Source organism: Cryptomeria japonica, chromosome 1, assembly GCF_030272615.1.
Source record: "Cryptomeria japonica chromosome 1, Sugi_1.0, whole genome shotgun sequence".
In the NCBI taxonomy this organism is placed as follows: Eukaryota; Viridiplantae; Streptophyta; class Pinopsida; order Cupressales; family Cupressaceae; genus Cryptomeria; species Cryptomeria japonica.
In genome coordinates, this window is record NC_081405.1 from 104,264,603 (window position 1) to 104,277,877 (window position 13,275).

Consider the following 13,275-nt stretch of genomic DNA (forward strand, 5'->3'; position numbering starts at 1 on the left):
AATGACATGTATGAGAACAACCTCAATAAAGGTAAAAAGGACAATAAATAGTAGTGATAGATGACAATGCATTGAATGTGCCAAGAAAAAGACAGTGGAAGCCATGGAGAAATCACTATCAAAACAAAGCCATTAAATAAAACTATGTTGGTGCAGCTTGAGAGGCACAGTAGAACAATGAAAAAAGAACACTACAGGATTCACATTACAATGACATCAGTGAACAATCATCTCTTAGCATGTATCTTCATTGACTTTGGTTGCTATAAAAAAATATAGTGATCATATGCAAATACAATTACATGGTTTGAAAAAGGATACATTACCATATGATATAGGCTGAAAAAGATAAAATTTAATATGTACTTGGAAAAGGGTCTTATTAGTAAGACTCATCATTCATATGTTTACTCCAGTCTATGTTTATATTGCATAGAATATCAAATTTGGTGATACTATTTGAATATGTGAGCATATGTTATATGGTTTTGATCATTGGCTAAGAGAATTGTTGCCTAGTAGTTTTCTAACGACATTGAATATAGTGTGTAAAAGACTTTGGGCTTGAAACACTTTCTAAAGGCATTAAAAGAATGGGTCACTTTATGTCACTAGAAAATGGGAATATATTATACTTAACTTTTTTTTATCATCCCATCGAAATTCATTTACAATATCTCGAGCTCTGGCTATGACACACGATAGTTAGGGTTCTTGCTTCTTGGATGAGGAAGAAATTTGGACATTCCATGATAGTTTGGTAAGGAAGTCGATGACTCGTTGAATAGTGAATGAAAGGCATTGGTTTCAGTTACAATGGATATTTATGTGTATCTTTTCATTATTCTCATTTTGTTTCAAGGTTTGAAAAGTAAAAGTTTGTTACCCTGTTTCCCATTGATTGTTATATTTTCAACTATGTAACTGGTAGCCCGTGTCTGATAAATATACAAACTGGTATGTATATTTATTGTATGATTAAGAGTTGTTTTTGTAAAAATCCTCGTTACTGTCATGTCTAAATATTGTTAAGTATTTGGTTCAAAAACATTTTATTAACTCATTTCGAGCTTTGCATGTGCAGTGTCTATTGGGTCAAGGGTTTCATGATCCATAACTGTTGTATTTTGTTAAAAACGTTTCTCTGCAATGTTTGCCAACATCCTCCCTATGTGTGCCAAAATAGGAGCTTTGGAACAAGGTATGGACATCCATCAAAGCATAATCGAAGGGGGTTTTTTGTCAGAAATTAGTTGCAAATGCTCCAATAACAAAAATCGCAAAATGGGGTAGCATACACACGACATGTGATTAATTCGCAAAATGGATTAATTCACAAAAAAAAACCAGTCTCAATATCATTGCGGAAAAAAATTAGTTGCCCTTACCTTGCTTGTGCAAAGATCGCTTCGACGGGGGGGCAGGGAGGCAAGACGGTTGCCACTTGCTTCGAATTGCTTCGATCAAAATGAAAATGCGTTGTGTTTTTTTTTAAATAAAATGCCCGATGTCGTCGGAATTCCGACGAACACGGGCATATTTAAAAAAAAAAAAATCAAATTTTCACACAATGCTCGTTGTTCATCGGAAACCTCCGTCGAAATTTGACCCCAAATGTATTAGTGAATATGCTTGTACGTGATGTCAACACCATAAAAAAACATTTATTTGTTGGATAATACACAAGATCCAAAGAATATCAGAGTATGTGAGATTGAATGCTGGGTCACATGCCTCCTTTTACCATTTTTTTGTGCATGGTATAATGCACACATGTTAAAACATGTTTGCAATTCCAGGCTAACATGTTATAACCTCTATTGAAAATTTTAAACTCTTAACAAATTGGGAAAGAAAAAAGAGAGAGAACAAAAAAAGAGAAAGAGAGAAAGAAAGGGATATAGAGAGAAAGAGAGAAAAAGAGAGAAGGAAAAGGAATGAGTGATAGAGATACACACACAAATGCCCTCAACAGTAAACCCTAGACCCTTAATTGTAAACCCTAAACTCTATATTGATACCCTAAACTCTAAACTGAATATCCTAAACCATAAAACTCAACCCTAAATACCCTATACCATAAATCCTAAACCCTAAAAATCAACCCTAGATACCCTATACCATCAACCCTAAACCATACATCCTCAACCCTATAATCAGTACTTGTAACCCTAAACTATATGCCCTATACCCTATACCCTATACTCTAAACTCTATATCCTACGCCCTACTCCCTAAACCCTAAAATTATGTACTCTAAATCCTAAACCATATAAATTAGAGGGAGAGGAAACAACCTAGAGAGGGGAGGCAGGGAGAATAAGAGAGAAAAAAGAAGAAAGAGAGAGAGGGAGGAATAGGAAGGGGTAGACATGGAGGGAGTGAGAGACCTAGGGAAGGAGATAGAGAGGTGAGGGGAGAAAGAGAAGAGAAGGAGAGAGTTTATAAAGGGAGAGGGGTAAGGGGGGAGGGATAGAGAGGTAGAGAGGGAGGGAGAGAACTAGAGAGGTGAGAGACCTAGAGGGGGGGAGGAGGTAGAGACCTAGATGGGGAGAGAGAGGGGTGAGATAGATAGAGAGAGATAAAGAGAAATGGGTAATGAGACATGGATGGAGAGGTAGATATTTGGAGAGGGAGAAACCTAGAGAGGGTGGGAGGGAAAAGTGATGACCTAAACAATGGTGAGATACAATAAAAGTGAGTGAAGGGAGGGAGAGAGATGGGTAAAGAGGGAGGGGAAGATAGAGAGGGAGAGAGGAAGAAAATGGGGGAGCAATCTAGAAGGGGAGGAAGGGAGTAGAGAAGAGACAAAAGAACAAAAAGATAGATAGGAGTAAGAAGGGATGGAGGGAGAGGTAGACATGGAGGGAGCGAGAGACCTAGGGAAGGAGATAGAGAGGTGAGGGGAGATAGATAAGAGAAGGAGAGAGTTCATAAAGGGAGAGGGGCAAGGGTGGAGGGAGAGAGAGAACTAGAGAGGGGATAGATAAAGAGATGAGAGACCTAAAGGGGGGGAGAGAGGGGTGAGATAGATAGCAGGGGATAGAGAGAGGTGGGGATAAAAGGTGATGGAGACACCTAGAGAGGGAGGAGAGAGAGTGTGTGGGGGGAGAGGTAGTGAGTGAGAGAATGGAGAGAGAGGAGAAAGAAACAATAAGAGAGGGAGAGAGAATAATAGAGAGAGAGGGATGCATGAATAAAGATGGGGTAAGGAGAGAAGATGAGGTAGAGAGGGTGGGATCGATCTAGAGAGGGGAGAGAGAGGTGAGAGAGAATAGAGGAAGAGATAAAGGGAAGTATCGATAGAGAGGGAAGGTGATAGGGAGGGAGTGAAGGTAAAACCTCAACTACCCATCATCAATTGTAAACCCTAAACTCTAAGCCTTAATAAGAGTGGGAGGGAGAGACAAAGAAAGAGAATTGATCCAATCTAGACAATAATGCACTAGCATTATTTGGCACTAGTGTTATGTCAGTGTATTATCATAATGTGTGCACATTATTTGGCGCTAGTGTTTTGAAAATGCATTCAAATAACACACATGCATTATTTGGTGCAAGTGTTTTTATGTGCATTGCAAAATTGTTGGATTTGTCTTAAGCATCCAACCCAAAGGGTTGGACAACCATTTCATGACAAAACCGTGTTTTTTTGAAATAGTAAAAATATTTCACACATTTTTGGGCATGCTCTCCATCAGGTTTGCATGTGTTTCAATGCAAATGTTAAAAAATGCAATGACAATGTTAAGCTATCTCTTAGCTATCTAATCGTATAATTTTTTTTTAACGTTTTGAGTATGTTAAGGTTTCCATCTTTAATTTCTTTTGTTAGTGTGTCTGTCTTCGTTAAAAACTAACATTTTGTATTTGGGTATATTTTTTTACTCATTCATCAAATTTTGAAGCAAATTACATTTCTAGAAACTAGACTCCATTCTAGATGTATTGAAAAAAATAATTTTTTTGATTAGTTCTCAAAAATTTTAGGGGGGAGCACACTCAATTTTTTTTTTCAAGATGTCCCCACTTCAAAAATTAGTTAAAAAATCATATACATTAAAAAATTAGCCAGAAAATCCAGCATAAACTACACAGTGTTAGCTAATTTCTCATTGGAACAATTTTTGAAATACTAAAAAAAGTTAACATTTTAGGGGGAGCACCCCAAACACTATGTTATGTTTTTTTGAAAAAAATAGCACCATTTTGTGTGCTCCTCCTTTTCAAATCCCTTAATCTCAACCATTTTTTGAAAAAAACATAGTAGTTTAGAAAGTAGATTTAGAGCATTACATCTCTTGTTTTTGTAGCATCTTCAAATTTTGAGTGTAACTATCTTCATCTTCTCATCCAAGATGAAACTTTCCTAATTTCAGAAAAAAAAAAGTGTCATCTTAAGACCCTCTTTTGGTTTCCCATCTTGGTGCAATTTCTCGTAATCAACTAGTTTCATAGGATTCTCACCTTGAACTTACTTCATTCTATGTTAATTTTCCTTTATTCAAGACATGCTACCTTTCAAGGATGCAAAATTTGGAGAATATTCTACCTTTCAAATTAAATGTGTTGATACTTTTGACATATTCTCATCCATTTCAAATTGTAGTTGCTTATTTGTCTGGATTTGATCTTTTCCATTGGATTGTAACTAACTTTTGATGCCTTGTTATTTTAAAAGGGCCATTGTTATTGTATTTCAATGGCAATTGGACTTCTTTGATAACCATGGAGCTATTAATGAAGAATTGTCATTAATTAGTTTCCTTCATGGTTTCCTTTGACCTAGATTAGTAATATTATTTTTCCATGCTTACAAGAATTATAATTTTGATGCTAATTGAGTCACATGCCTATTGTAAATCTCGTATGGCTTGTAAATTTCTTTCAATATTTTAAAATATCAATATACTGCACCATTGCTTTCCTGATGGATTTTAATCTCTTTCTTAAATCAAGAAGTTCCCTTTGAAGATTAGCACCATTTATGTGTAGTTATGAATAATCTCGGTGAATCATAAGTTAGTGCCTTTAAGTCTTTTAGTAAATTTTTAGAGGAATTGATCAAGTTATCAATAATGTGTATAAATCCTTTGAAATAACTTGTGATCTAGTGCAATACAGATGAAATTTTGTTGAAGATTCATATATCTTCTAAGAATTCAACTTAGTTTAGAGGCTCTCAAACCATAAATGATCCTCCTAAAACATTATTCATGTTGAATTATTGAGTTATCCTCTAATTCAAAACCTAACATTCGAAGCCCTAAGATGATTAAATTTTGCTCTAAAATCTAGTTTTCTTTCAAGATAGGTAAAGTTGTTTGTGAATTTTATTTGAAGTTGTATGTGCATACAAAACACATTAATAGGCTTTGCCTTTGCTTCTATAGGTACTCTTAAGGCAATTGTTCGATGTTTGGTTACTTTAGCTAAATGTTCCTTTGTTTCTATTGTGCCCATGGATGGGCCCTTTGAGGGGGAATCCTCCCTTGCTTCTCCCAAATCAAAAAACTTGGAAGATAATATTTCATGGACAATTGTATAGAGGTGGAAAAGAGGTCTTACCAAAATTATCTCCTAATCTCACAATTGAGTGAAGGATGTGAAATTGAATATGTTTGTATTTGAAATTGTTTAGGTTATATTGTTTGGTACTCTTTTGTTTCATGCATCTTAGATGTAGTTGTGTTGGTTTGTGCTTGATAGATTAGCTACAATTGTGTCTTACTCTCTCATCTAGGAGGTGGTTGTGTTCACTTTGAGTTGCTCTAATGTACATAGTTTTTGATCCCTTCAAAACTAGTTTTCTTTAAAAAATAATATATTTATGACTGATTAATTTTTTAAATTTTTTTAAAATTATTAAATTGATCATTTGTCCTTAAGAAATAGATTAATGATTTTTATAACTAATGCATGATTGTATTCTATAGTGACATTGAATATTACGTTCCCCTCATAAAAATGAGGTTCTAAATTATAATCTCACCCATTGTTTAATTACACAAACTTTAATTAATAAAGAAACATTTCTATGATTATTAATTTAAAATGCTCTTCCAAGCATTGGATTGTCAACAATACAATCCAAGTTTTTGCAAATGTAAAAATCCAAACTTAAGTTTAATATAAGAAGAAATAATATCATAATATATTAATATAATTTGAAATTGAAGTCCTTATAATGATTGTTTTTTATTAGATAAATGCTTTTGGTTGGAGCTATAAACAGGAAGAGGATTTGAAAAGGACCTTGAAACCTTGAACACTAAGAAAAAACATAAACTACAACAAGAGACAAAAAACTTATGAAGAGACATACCTTACACCCATAAAAGACCTAACAAGAAACAAATGATGAAACAAAAAGAATCATTACAATCATAGAAATTTGAATCTAAACCTTTTCAAAAAACTTTGAATTAAAACCGAAACCTAACTCATATGAAGAACAAGCCTTTTTTCAAAAAAAATCCATACTTAACCAATGAACATTTCATAGATTCTACAAATAACGTTGTTTTCGTCTTATTATTCTCAAAGAGATCAACTGATTCTATATTTTACAAGAAAAACCAACTATATACAAAAGCTAATGAAAAGAAAATAAAAATCACTAACATTTATTGGTCAAGACAATTATAGCTTACATATTATCTTTCAGTAAACTAGGTGTTTTATTGGCAAGTTTAAAGCCAATTTACTTTATTTTTGCTGAAGTTATCTAGCTAAGTATTTGAGTGAGATCAAGTGGAACTGTCAGATGGCAAGGAATAATCTCTGGTTGTAAGGGAGTTTTTATGGTGTGTGAACAATTCAACTTACTTGTATTTACCATGCTCTCCCCCTGCCAAAGTTCAAAGTACAGGCACTATTATAAAGAAGAAAACATTTGAAATTTTTTTTTGAGTCATCAAAGTAAATGTACAAAATGATCTCACCTTTGCAACGTTTCTAAAGTAAACAGTGATGTAATAATCAGATCTATTAAAAGCTTGAATTAAATCCCATAGCACGACTTGTGGCTGTGCAATGGCTCCTTCAAACCAATCTGCATAGCAAGTTGAAATTGCTTTAGAACATGTAAACTTAAACCATGAAATTTAAGAGTGTTAAAAATAATGAAAGCAATAAAATGGAAGGATGATGATTGAAGTTTTACCCAGTCCATATGTATTCCCAACTCTTTTATCATATCTCCAGAGTGCTTTGTGTTTTAAGAATGCAAAGCTTGCTGTTTGAGATGAATTGATTAGTGCAGCATTTAGGAAGCTGTTTAAAGTGTAATCCTTAGGAATAGGAGCATAAGTTTCGTCTATCAACACCTCCAATCTCTGAATTAAAAACAGTTAAAGGAAGAAAATTATTTTTAGTAAAAAATGGAGAAGAAAATTTATTCATTCAAATGATATTTAAGAATTTCAAAGTTTACAATTAAAATGATTTGACTATTCTTTTATATGTTCAAGTGAGATTATTTAGATTGGCCTCACAATGGTAGAGGTCCTCTCTTGACCTTAATACCTGCATTAGCATTAGAAGTTCAGATCTCAAAGCTCAATGCCTCTGGGAGGGTACATTAGATATGTGAATGCAGTAGTCAAGTGGGGGTTTGAACTTAGGCGGCAACAACCATTCTAGGGTTTCAAACGGACAGATATAACAATGCAATCAAGATCCAAACTCCGTGACTTTAACAGTCTAATAGAGATTTGAACTTTGGTGATAATAATAACAATACCACGATTTAACTGAAGCACTATACCATTAACAACATTATATTAATGTCATAAAGAATTTCAAACTTCACTTAAATTTCTGAACTATGTTATCTCTTTTCTTTTTATTGTAGAATATTATGCTCATAAAAAAAGACATGGATGATTAGAACTCTAATCATATTTTCTTACCAAAATCAAAGTACATATTAAAAGGTTTTAGTTTGAAGAGCATGATTAGACTATGGAATCAAGTAACCCAAGCTAATAAACTCCATTCCTCCATTGAAACTTTGCTAGCCTCCACAAAAGATCATGATTAATAAACGAAGAACACAGTAAAATTTTGAAGGGTAAACTGCATCGAGTCTGTCCAAAAACTCCTACTGAACAAGGAATTTTGAGAGTATGGACTTCATATGCAGTGGAGGACCAAAGACAATTTCAATCAGCTTCTATTACACAAAACTTATCATTCAATAGATAATCCTCTATTTTTTTTCAATAGATTATGTAGATATAGGTGCCATATATTTGTACCTCAAGATAGCTGTGAAACAATTGCACATCTTTCTGCTTAGACATATTGAATGTACTCTCGGGTGGATTCAAGGCTATACCTCCAGCATCTAAAATATACTGCAGCACTTTACTGTTAGATATCTCAACAGAATAAACTTTTTAGGTTGCCAAGATAGGCATCATTAATGGACATTAAAAAGAATTCTAAAAATTAGCTTGCCTGTAATTTATAAGTTGCCCCAGAAAAAGACCAAATGCCCTGAGATAAGGTTTACAGAGGAAATGGGCTTAGTAATCACAAATATAGGAAAATAAAATCTACACAAAATTGTGTTCTAACTTACTTGATAATATGAAAGCCATGCAACATTGGGCTTTTTCTTTGTGGCATTGGATGCTTGTTTCTTCAGGCAATTGTAATTGTCTTTAATCTGGAGAAATAGACTGGTTTATAAACAATTGATGTACATGAAGTCAACATATATTAATCATAAATTAAAAATATGGAAGTTATACCAACCAAAAAAAATAAAATATGGAAGTTATGTATGCTTACCTTATTGTAAACATATGTGGCCCTTTTCTCGCAGTTGAAAAAGGTTGCTATATATTTTATCCATTCGGCTCTCTGCATGAAACCATGGCAAGTCCCATTAAAATAAAAATCATTTTCAAAACTGATTGTAGAAAGATTGAAATTTCATATAACGAGTACATTGACTACAATATATATACTAATACTTCAAATGAATCTTTCTAGTTCACAGACCCCTTCCTTAACTGTTGAGATGTATCCTGCTTAGAAGTGCTCAAAAAGTATAAATTCACCTGTCCAGGAGCACTGGGGAAGGTTTATTTTTCACCTAATAATTTGAAAAAAATGGCTGGAGGGTCACATAATTGAGCACTCAGAAAAAGGTCGGCATTGACTGGAAAGGCACCTCTGTCAAAGGGGAAGAGCTAGTCATTCACACAAAAATGGCAGCAGATTTCAGTTGACCATTCAAAATGGGTCAATATTGACAGAGACAATCTATTCTTATTAAAATCATAGTTCTATGGAGTTTTCTAATGGGACGTGAGGATGGGGGACGGGTTCAGTAGATGGGACCAAGGGTTTAAATTTGAAGACAGTGAGGGGACAGCGGAGGAGTGGTGGGTTGTGTTGATATATAAATTGAGCTGAATTGAAATTTTTAAGGCAAAATCTGTAATGTAACACTTATGTGGGTGCCCAATGAAAGACAAAGTAGTTTTCATGAAGTTAAAGGTTGCAATACATGTGCCATATAGCAAACGACCCAGCGGCATCCCGACAGAGGTGACAGAGGTGGTGGTGCTGCGAGAAGATGTTTCCCCAAATCCCCAAGTCTCAGAGACGTTCTGACATTTTTTTTGAGGGGAAGACTTATCTCCATAAAACTGTTAAATTTTTAAATAAACATTAATTATAAAACTCTAAACTTTATCTGCAATCTAACCAATTATTATAGAGTAAAAATTTATCACTACTAATTCTCTTAACACTTATTGAATTAGTGATTTGCTATTACTCACTACTAAAAACTCTGAATTTTGAGAAACCTAGAGGCTAAATTAGTAAATAGATTACTTGATTAGAAAAAAAAATTCTTATGAAAATTTACTTATACTGTTGTGACTGATTTTCTGATCACCTTGAGAGGCCCTGGATCAAAAGTAGAATCAAAGTTAATATTGGTGCAACGAGTTGTCTCACTGCTAGGATTTAACGACGTGAAAACTCCCTCATACGATGATGATTGGGCAGGATCTGAGGCATTTATGGGCTTAATTTTACCCTGCCTTATATACTTTAGTGCACAGGGAGATGATATGTAATCTGTGGTCACTCCTTTCATCTTGTACAAGATCCCCAACAACTGGAATTTACAGGTCAAAATATTCAGTATGTTTCATTAATCTGTTTTCATGAATTCATTACCTGTTGCTCTCACATATCTCAAATTTGTAGCAAACCCACCTCAAAATATGCCACTGAAACACCAAAAAAAACAAACCATTTTTATTAGTTCAACATGACAATTCTTTAACACTCTTATACATAATAAGACATGTAATTATTTTGACTGTTTGGAGGTTACAATTATCTGAAATCAATTGTGTATGTTTTTGAATCAGCATTTCACATCACACTAGTGATATATCATCAGGAAGGCTCTGTTGTGGATCATATTCAGTGTTCCGGAATGTTAATTCAGGAACATACAGAGTTCAGTGTGATCTATCATCAAGGAGTCTCTGTTTTAACATTCAGTGATCCAAAATATTGTGTATGTTTTTGAATCAACATTCAAATCACACTCAGTGATATGTCATCAGGAAGACTGTTTTGGATCATGTTCAGTTCAAGAACATACAGAGTTAACTGTGATCTATTATCAAAGAGGCTCTTTCAAATCACATTCAGTGATCCACAACATTAATTTAAAAACATACAGAGCTGATTCAAGAAGCAACTTTTCGAATACTATATGAACTATGAAAAAATTCATACCAACTATTTGATATTTAAATAGACACAAACAGTTTAATCGATTATTTTCAAGAAAGAAATTTCCAATACCTGAAATTGTGCTGTCTGTGGTATAGTTATTCAAGGGAATGTGGAAACTTCTAGTGTTCTTACACCGGTTAAAGGCAGAAACATTGCTGTCTTTCTGTAACATCCATGGAAAAAAGAAAATCAGTGATATGTCTAAAGTAATTTATATAATTTCAATGAAGAGCAGATAGATCAGACAATAGCTTACCTCCATAAGCTTATAAGATATGTTGTGAAGTAAATTCTTGACCATTTTAAAAGAGTCCTCATAGGAAATTGTAAACAGATCTGCATCTTCAACATATGATTTCTCTCTCTCACAACAATCATGTTGCTCAGAACTTGGCAAAAGCAAAAGACTTGTGAATGCTAGTAACAAAAATAGGTACTCAAATTTTTTGGGTCTCAAGCTCCCATGCATCACCTTGCATCCACTCAATGAAGTTGTCATTGGTACAGATGAATACCAGACAATCTCTTCAAGAATGATAGAGATAAGGGGCACTGAAACCAGTGCATTTTTATAGACTAGTTTGACCATATCTACTCAACTTGGTTTGTGGAATGAGCAACTTGCAGTTTCAAGTTGCCACATGCAGTTTAGAATGATTTGAAGTCTAGTGAGTGGAGTAAAAGGGAAGGATACATCACAAGTATCATGGTCAAAGAGATTAAAGCTTTATAATATTGTAGAGCTGAAAACTACCATCACTCAGTTTTCTCTATTAGTTTTGTGTTTCCTTGAATTTTTTGGGTCTGATTTCTTTATAAAAATTGGTATTTTTCTTGACTTCTCATTTCTGAGGAATTTTGTATTTGGAGGGGTTTGTTTTGATTTTTTGTTTGACTTAGTTTTATATTTGCAATTTTAAATGTGAGATGACTCTTCTTATGATCTATATCAAACTATGTTCTTATTTCTTCACAAATATATATATCCTTGATTTCAAGGTGGGCAAGAGAAAGTGCTTGCCACGTTCAATTTTTTTAGTACAAATCTGTGATTACCAGCTTATAATGGATAAGTACAAATGCATGCCAATATTTTTGCTGGTTAAAAACAACTGCAAACTTTTGAATTGTGTGCCAAAATGATGATCTATGACTTGACTATGTATCCTTTTCTTTGTCCACTTATGTCCATCCATTCTGCATTTATTAATTATTATCATGACATATGACTCTTCAACTCCCAACTTGTTTAAAAAATATAATATTTTGGGTTCAAATATTATATTTAATAAGAAATTGTATTGTGAAGTGGGTTGCGGTTATTGGAAAAATTATTTGGTTTTATTTTAAAGTTTAATTTTATAAGGATATTTTAGCATGAGTATGTTGAGGTAATAATTCTACTCTAGTACTAGTGGAATAGGCATATAAAGGATAGAGGAGGAATGTAAGAAAGAAAAATGGTGAGTATGTTGGAGTAATAATATTACTTTAGTATTAGTGTGCAATAGATTCATAAGGGGTGGAGGAGGAATGCAAGGAAGAAAGATGATAGTTTCTTGTATGAGGAGATGGGCAAAGAAAGTATTCAAGGTATAGGAACTAGATAAAATGAAAATGGATGATTAATAAGAGAAGAAAGGAAGCGATAAGTAGGTGAGAAAGTCAAGTTGTAGGAGTACATGTAGGAGAGTTGTAAGTCATAGTAGTTTACCCACTATGAAAGCATTGGATAAAAGCAATAACTCCACTAGTTTTCAAGGGTGGGCCCCCCTTACCAACCTTCACTATATAACCTAGAATAAAAAGAAATTTGGAGCTTTAGTGGGGTTAACATAATTAAAATCCTTCTTTTGAGTGTTAGGTGTGTTATATATTGTTTTATAGACCCATAATGGCCAAGTTTGTATATTCATACAACTAATTTAGTTAAATATGTTTATTTTGAGAGAACATCTTAATGCAAGTATATATTAATTAATGATGTAATCTTGTAAGAAGTTGGGTTCACTTCTTGATCTTTCTTCTAAATAGCCTCATTTACATACTTTCTCACATATTTGACCTACCTTATCCATCCCTATCCGTACTCCCATGCATTTTATGTTTATTGCATTCTTCATGCTTGGGTATTCCTTCTCCACAGACTTTATCTCTCCCCTCATCCTAAGTCAATCCTATGGGTGTGGGAGATCTATCTCAAGTTGACAAGTTTGACCAATGAAATTAAAAAATTCAAAGAATATTTTTGCCATACTCTCATCCATTCCTTTTCCACCTTGAGCCAACTTGGTGCAATTTTGATGTTTTTTATTGCTATGTACTTGTATTTTAATTGATGATGGTTGATGTATTGTTTACTAAAGGTGTGACAAACCTAGTTGGATGTTGTACACTATAGTTTACATATATTTAGTAGGATTGCAAGAAAGAATAATTGTACTTGAAAATTATTTTGAATGATGATTCAATTATAGCTATCCTTTCTCTAGTGCA

The 13,275-nt window shown here is 33.7% G+C and overlaps 1 protein-coding gene across 1 annotated transcript; it reads right to left on the reverse strand.

Annotated features, from left to right (window-relative positions):
• Window positions 1-6,727: 6,727 nt before the first annotated feature.
• LOC131040636 (uncharacterized) lies at window positions 6,728-11,338 on the reverse strand. Its single transcript, XM_057973591.2, has 11 exons — window positions 11,036-11,338; window positions 10,849-10,942; window positions 10,246-10,259; window positions 9,920-10,144; window positions 8,800-8,871; window positions 8,588-8,674; window positions 8,464-8,502; window positions 8,262-8,360; window positions 7,166-7,337; window positions 6,945-7,054; window positions 6,728-6,850 (listed from the first exon to the last, which is right to left on the reverse strand). The coding sequence occupies exons 1-11, from the start codon at window positions 11,276-11,278 to the stop codon at window positions 6,728-6,730; spliced, it is 1,278 nt and encodes a 425-aa protein (XP_057829574.2). The 5' UTR covers window positions 11,279-11,338.
• Window positions 11,339-13,275: the final 1,937 nt, after the last annotated feature.

What these genes read in the sequence shown, in the direction of transcription:
- LOC131040636 (XM_057973591.2), bottom strand. Translation starts at nt 11,278, where the DNA reads ATGACAACTTCATTGAGTGGATGCAAGGTGATGCATGGGAGCTTGAGA. An exon ending in TATCTTATAAGCTTATGGAG is followed by an intron (nt 10,943 to 11,035) that starts GTAAGCTATTGT and finishes TGGATGTTACAG; the next exon opens with AAAGACAGCAATGTTTCTGC. An exon ending in TTGATCCAGGGCCTCTCAAG is followed by an intron (nt 8,872 to 9,919) that starts GTGATCAGAAAA and finishes GGTTTCATGCAG; the next exon opens with AGAGCCGAATGGATAAAATA.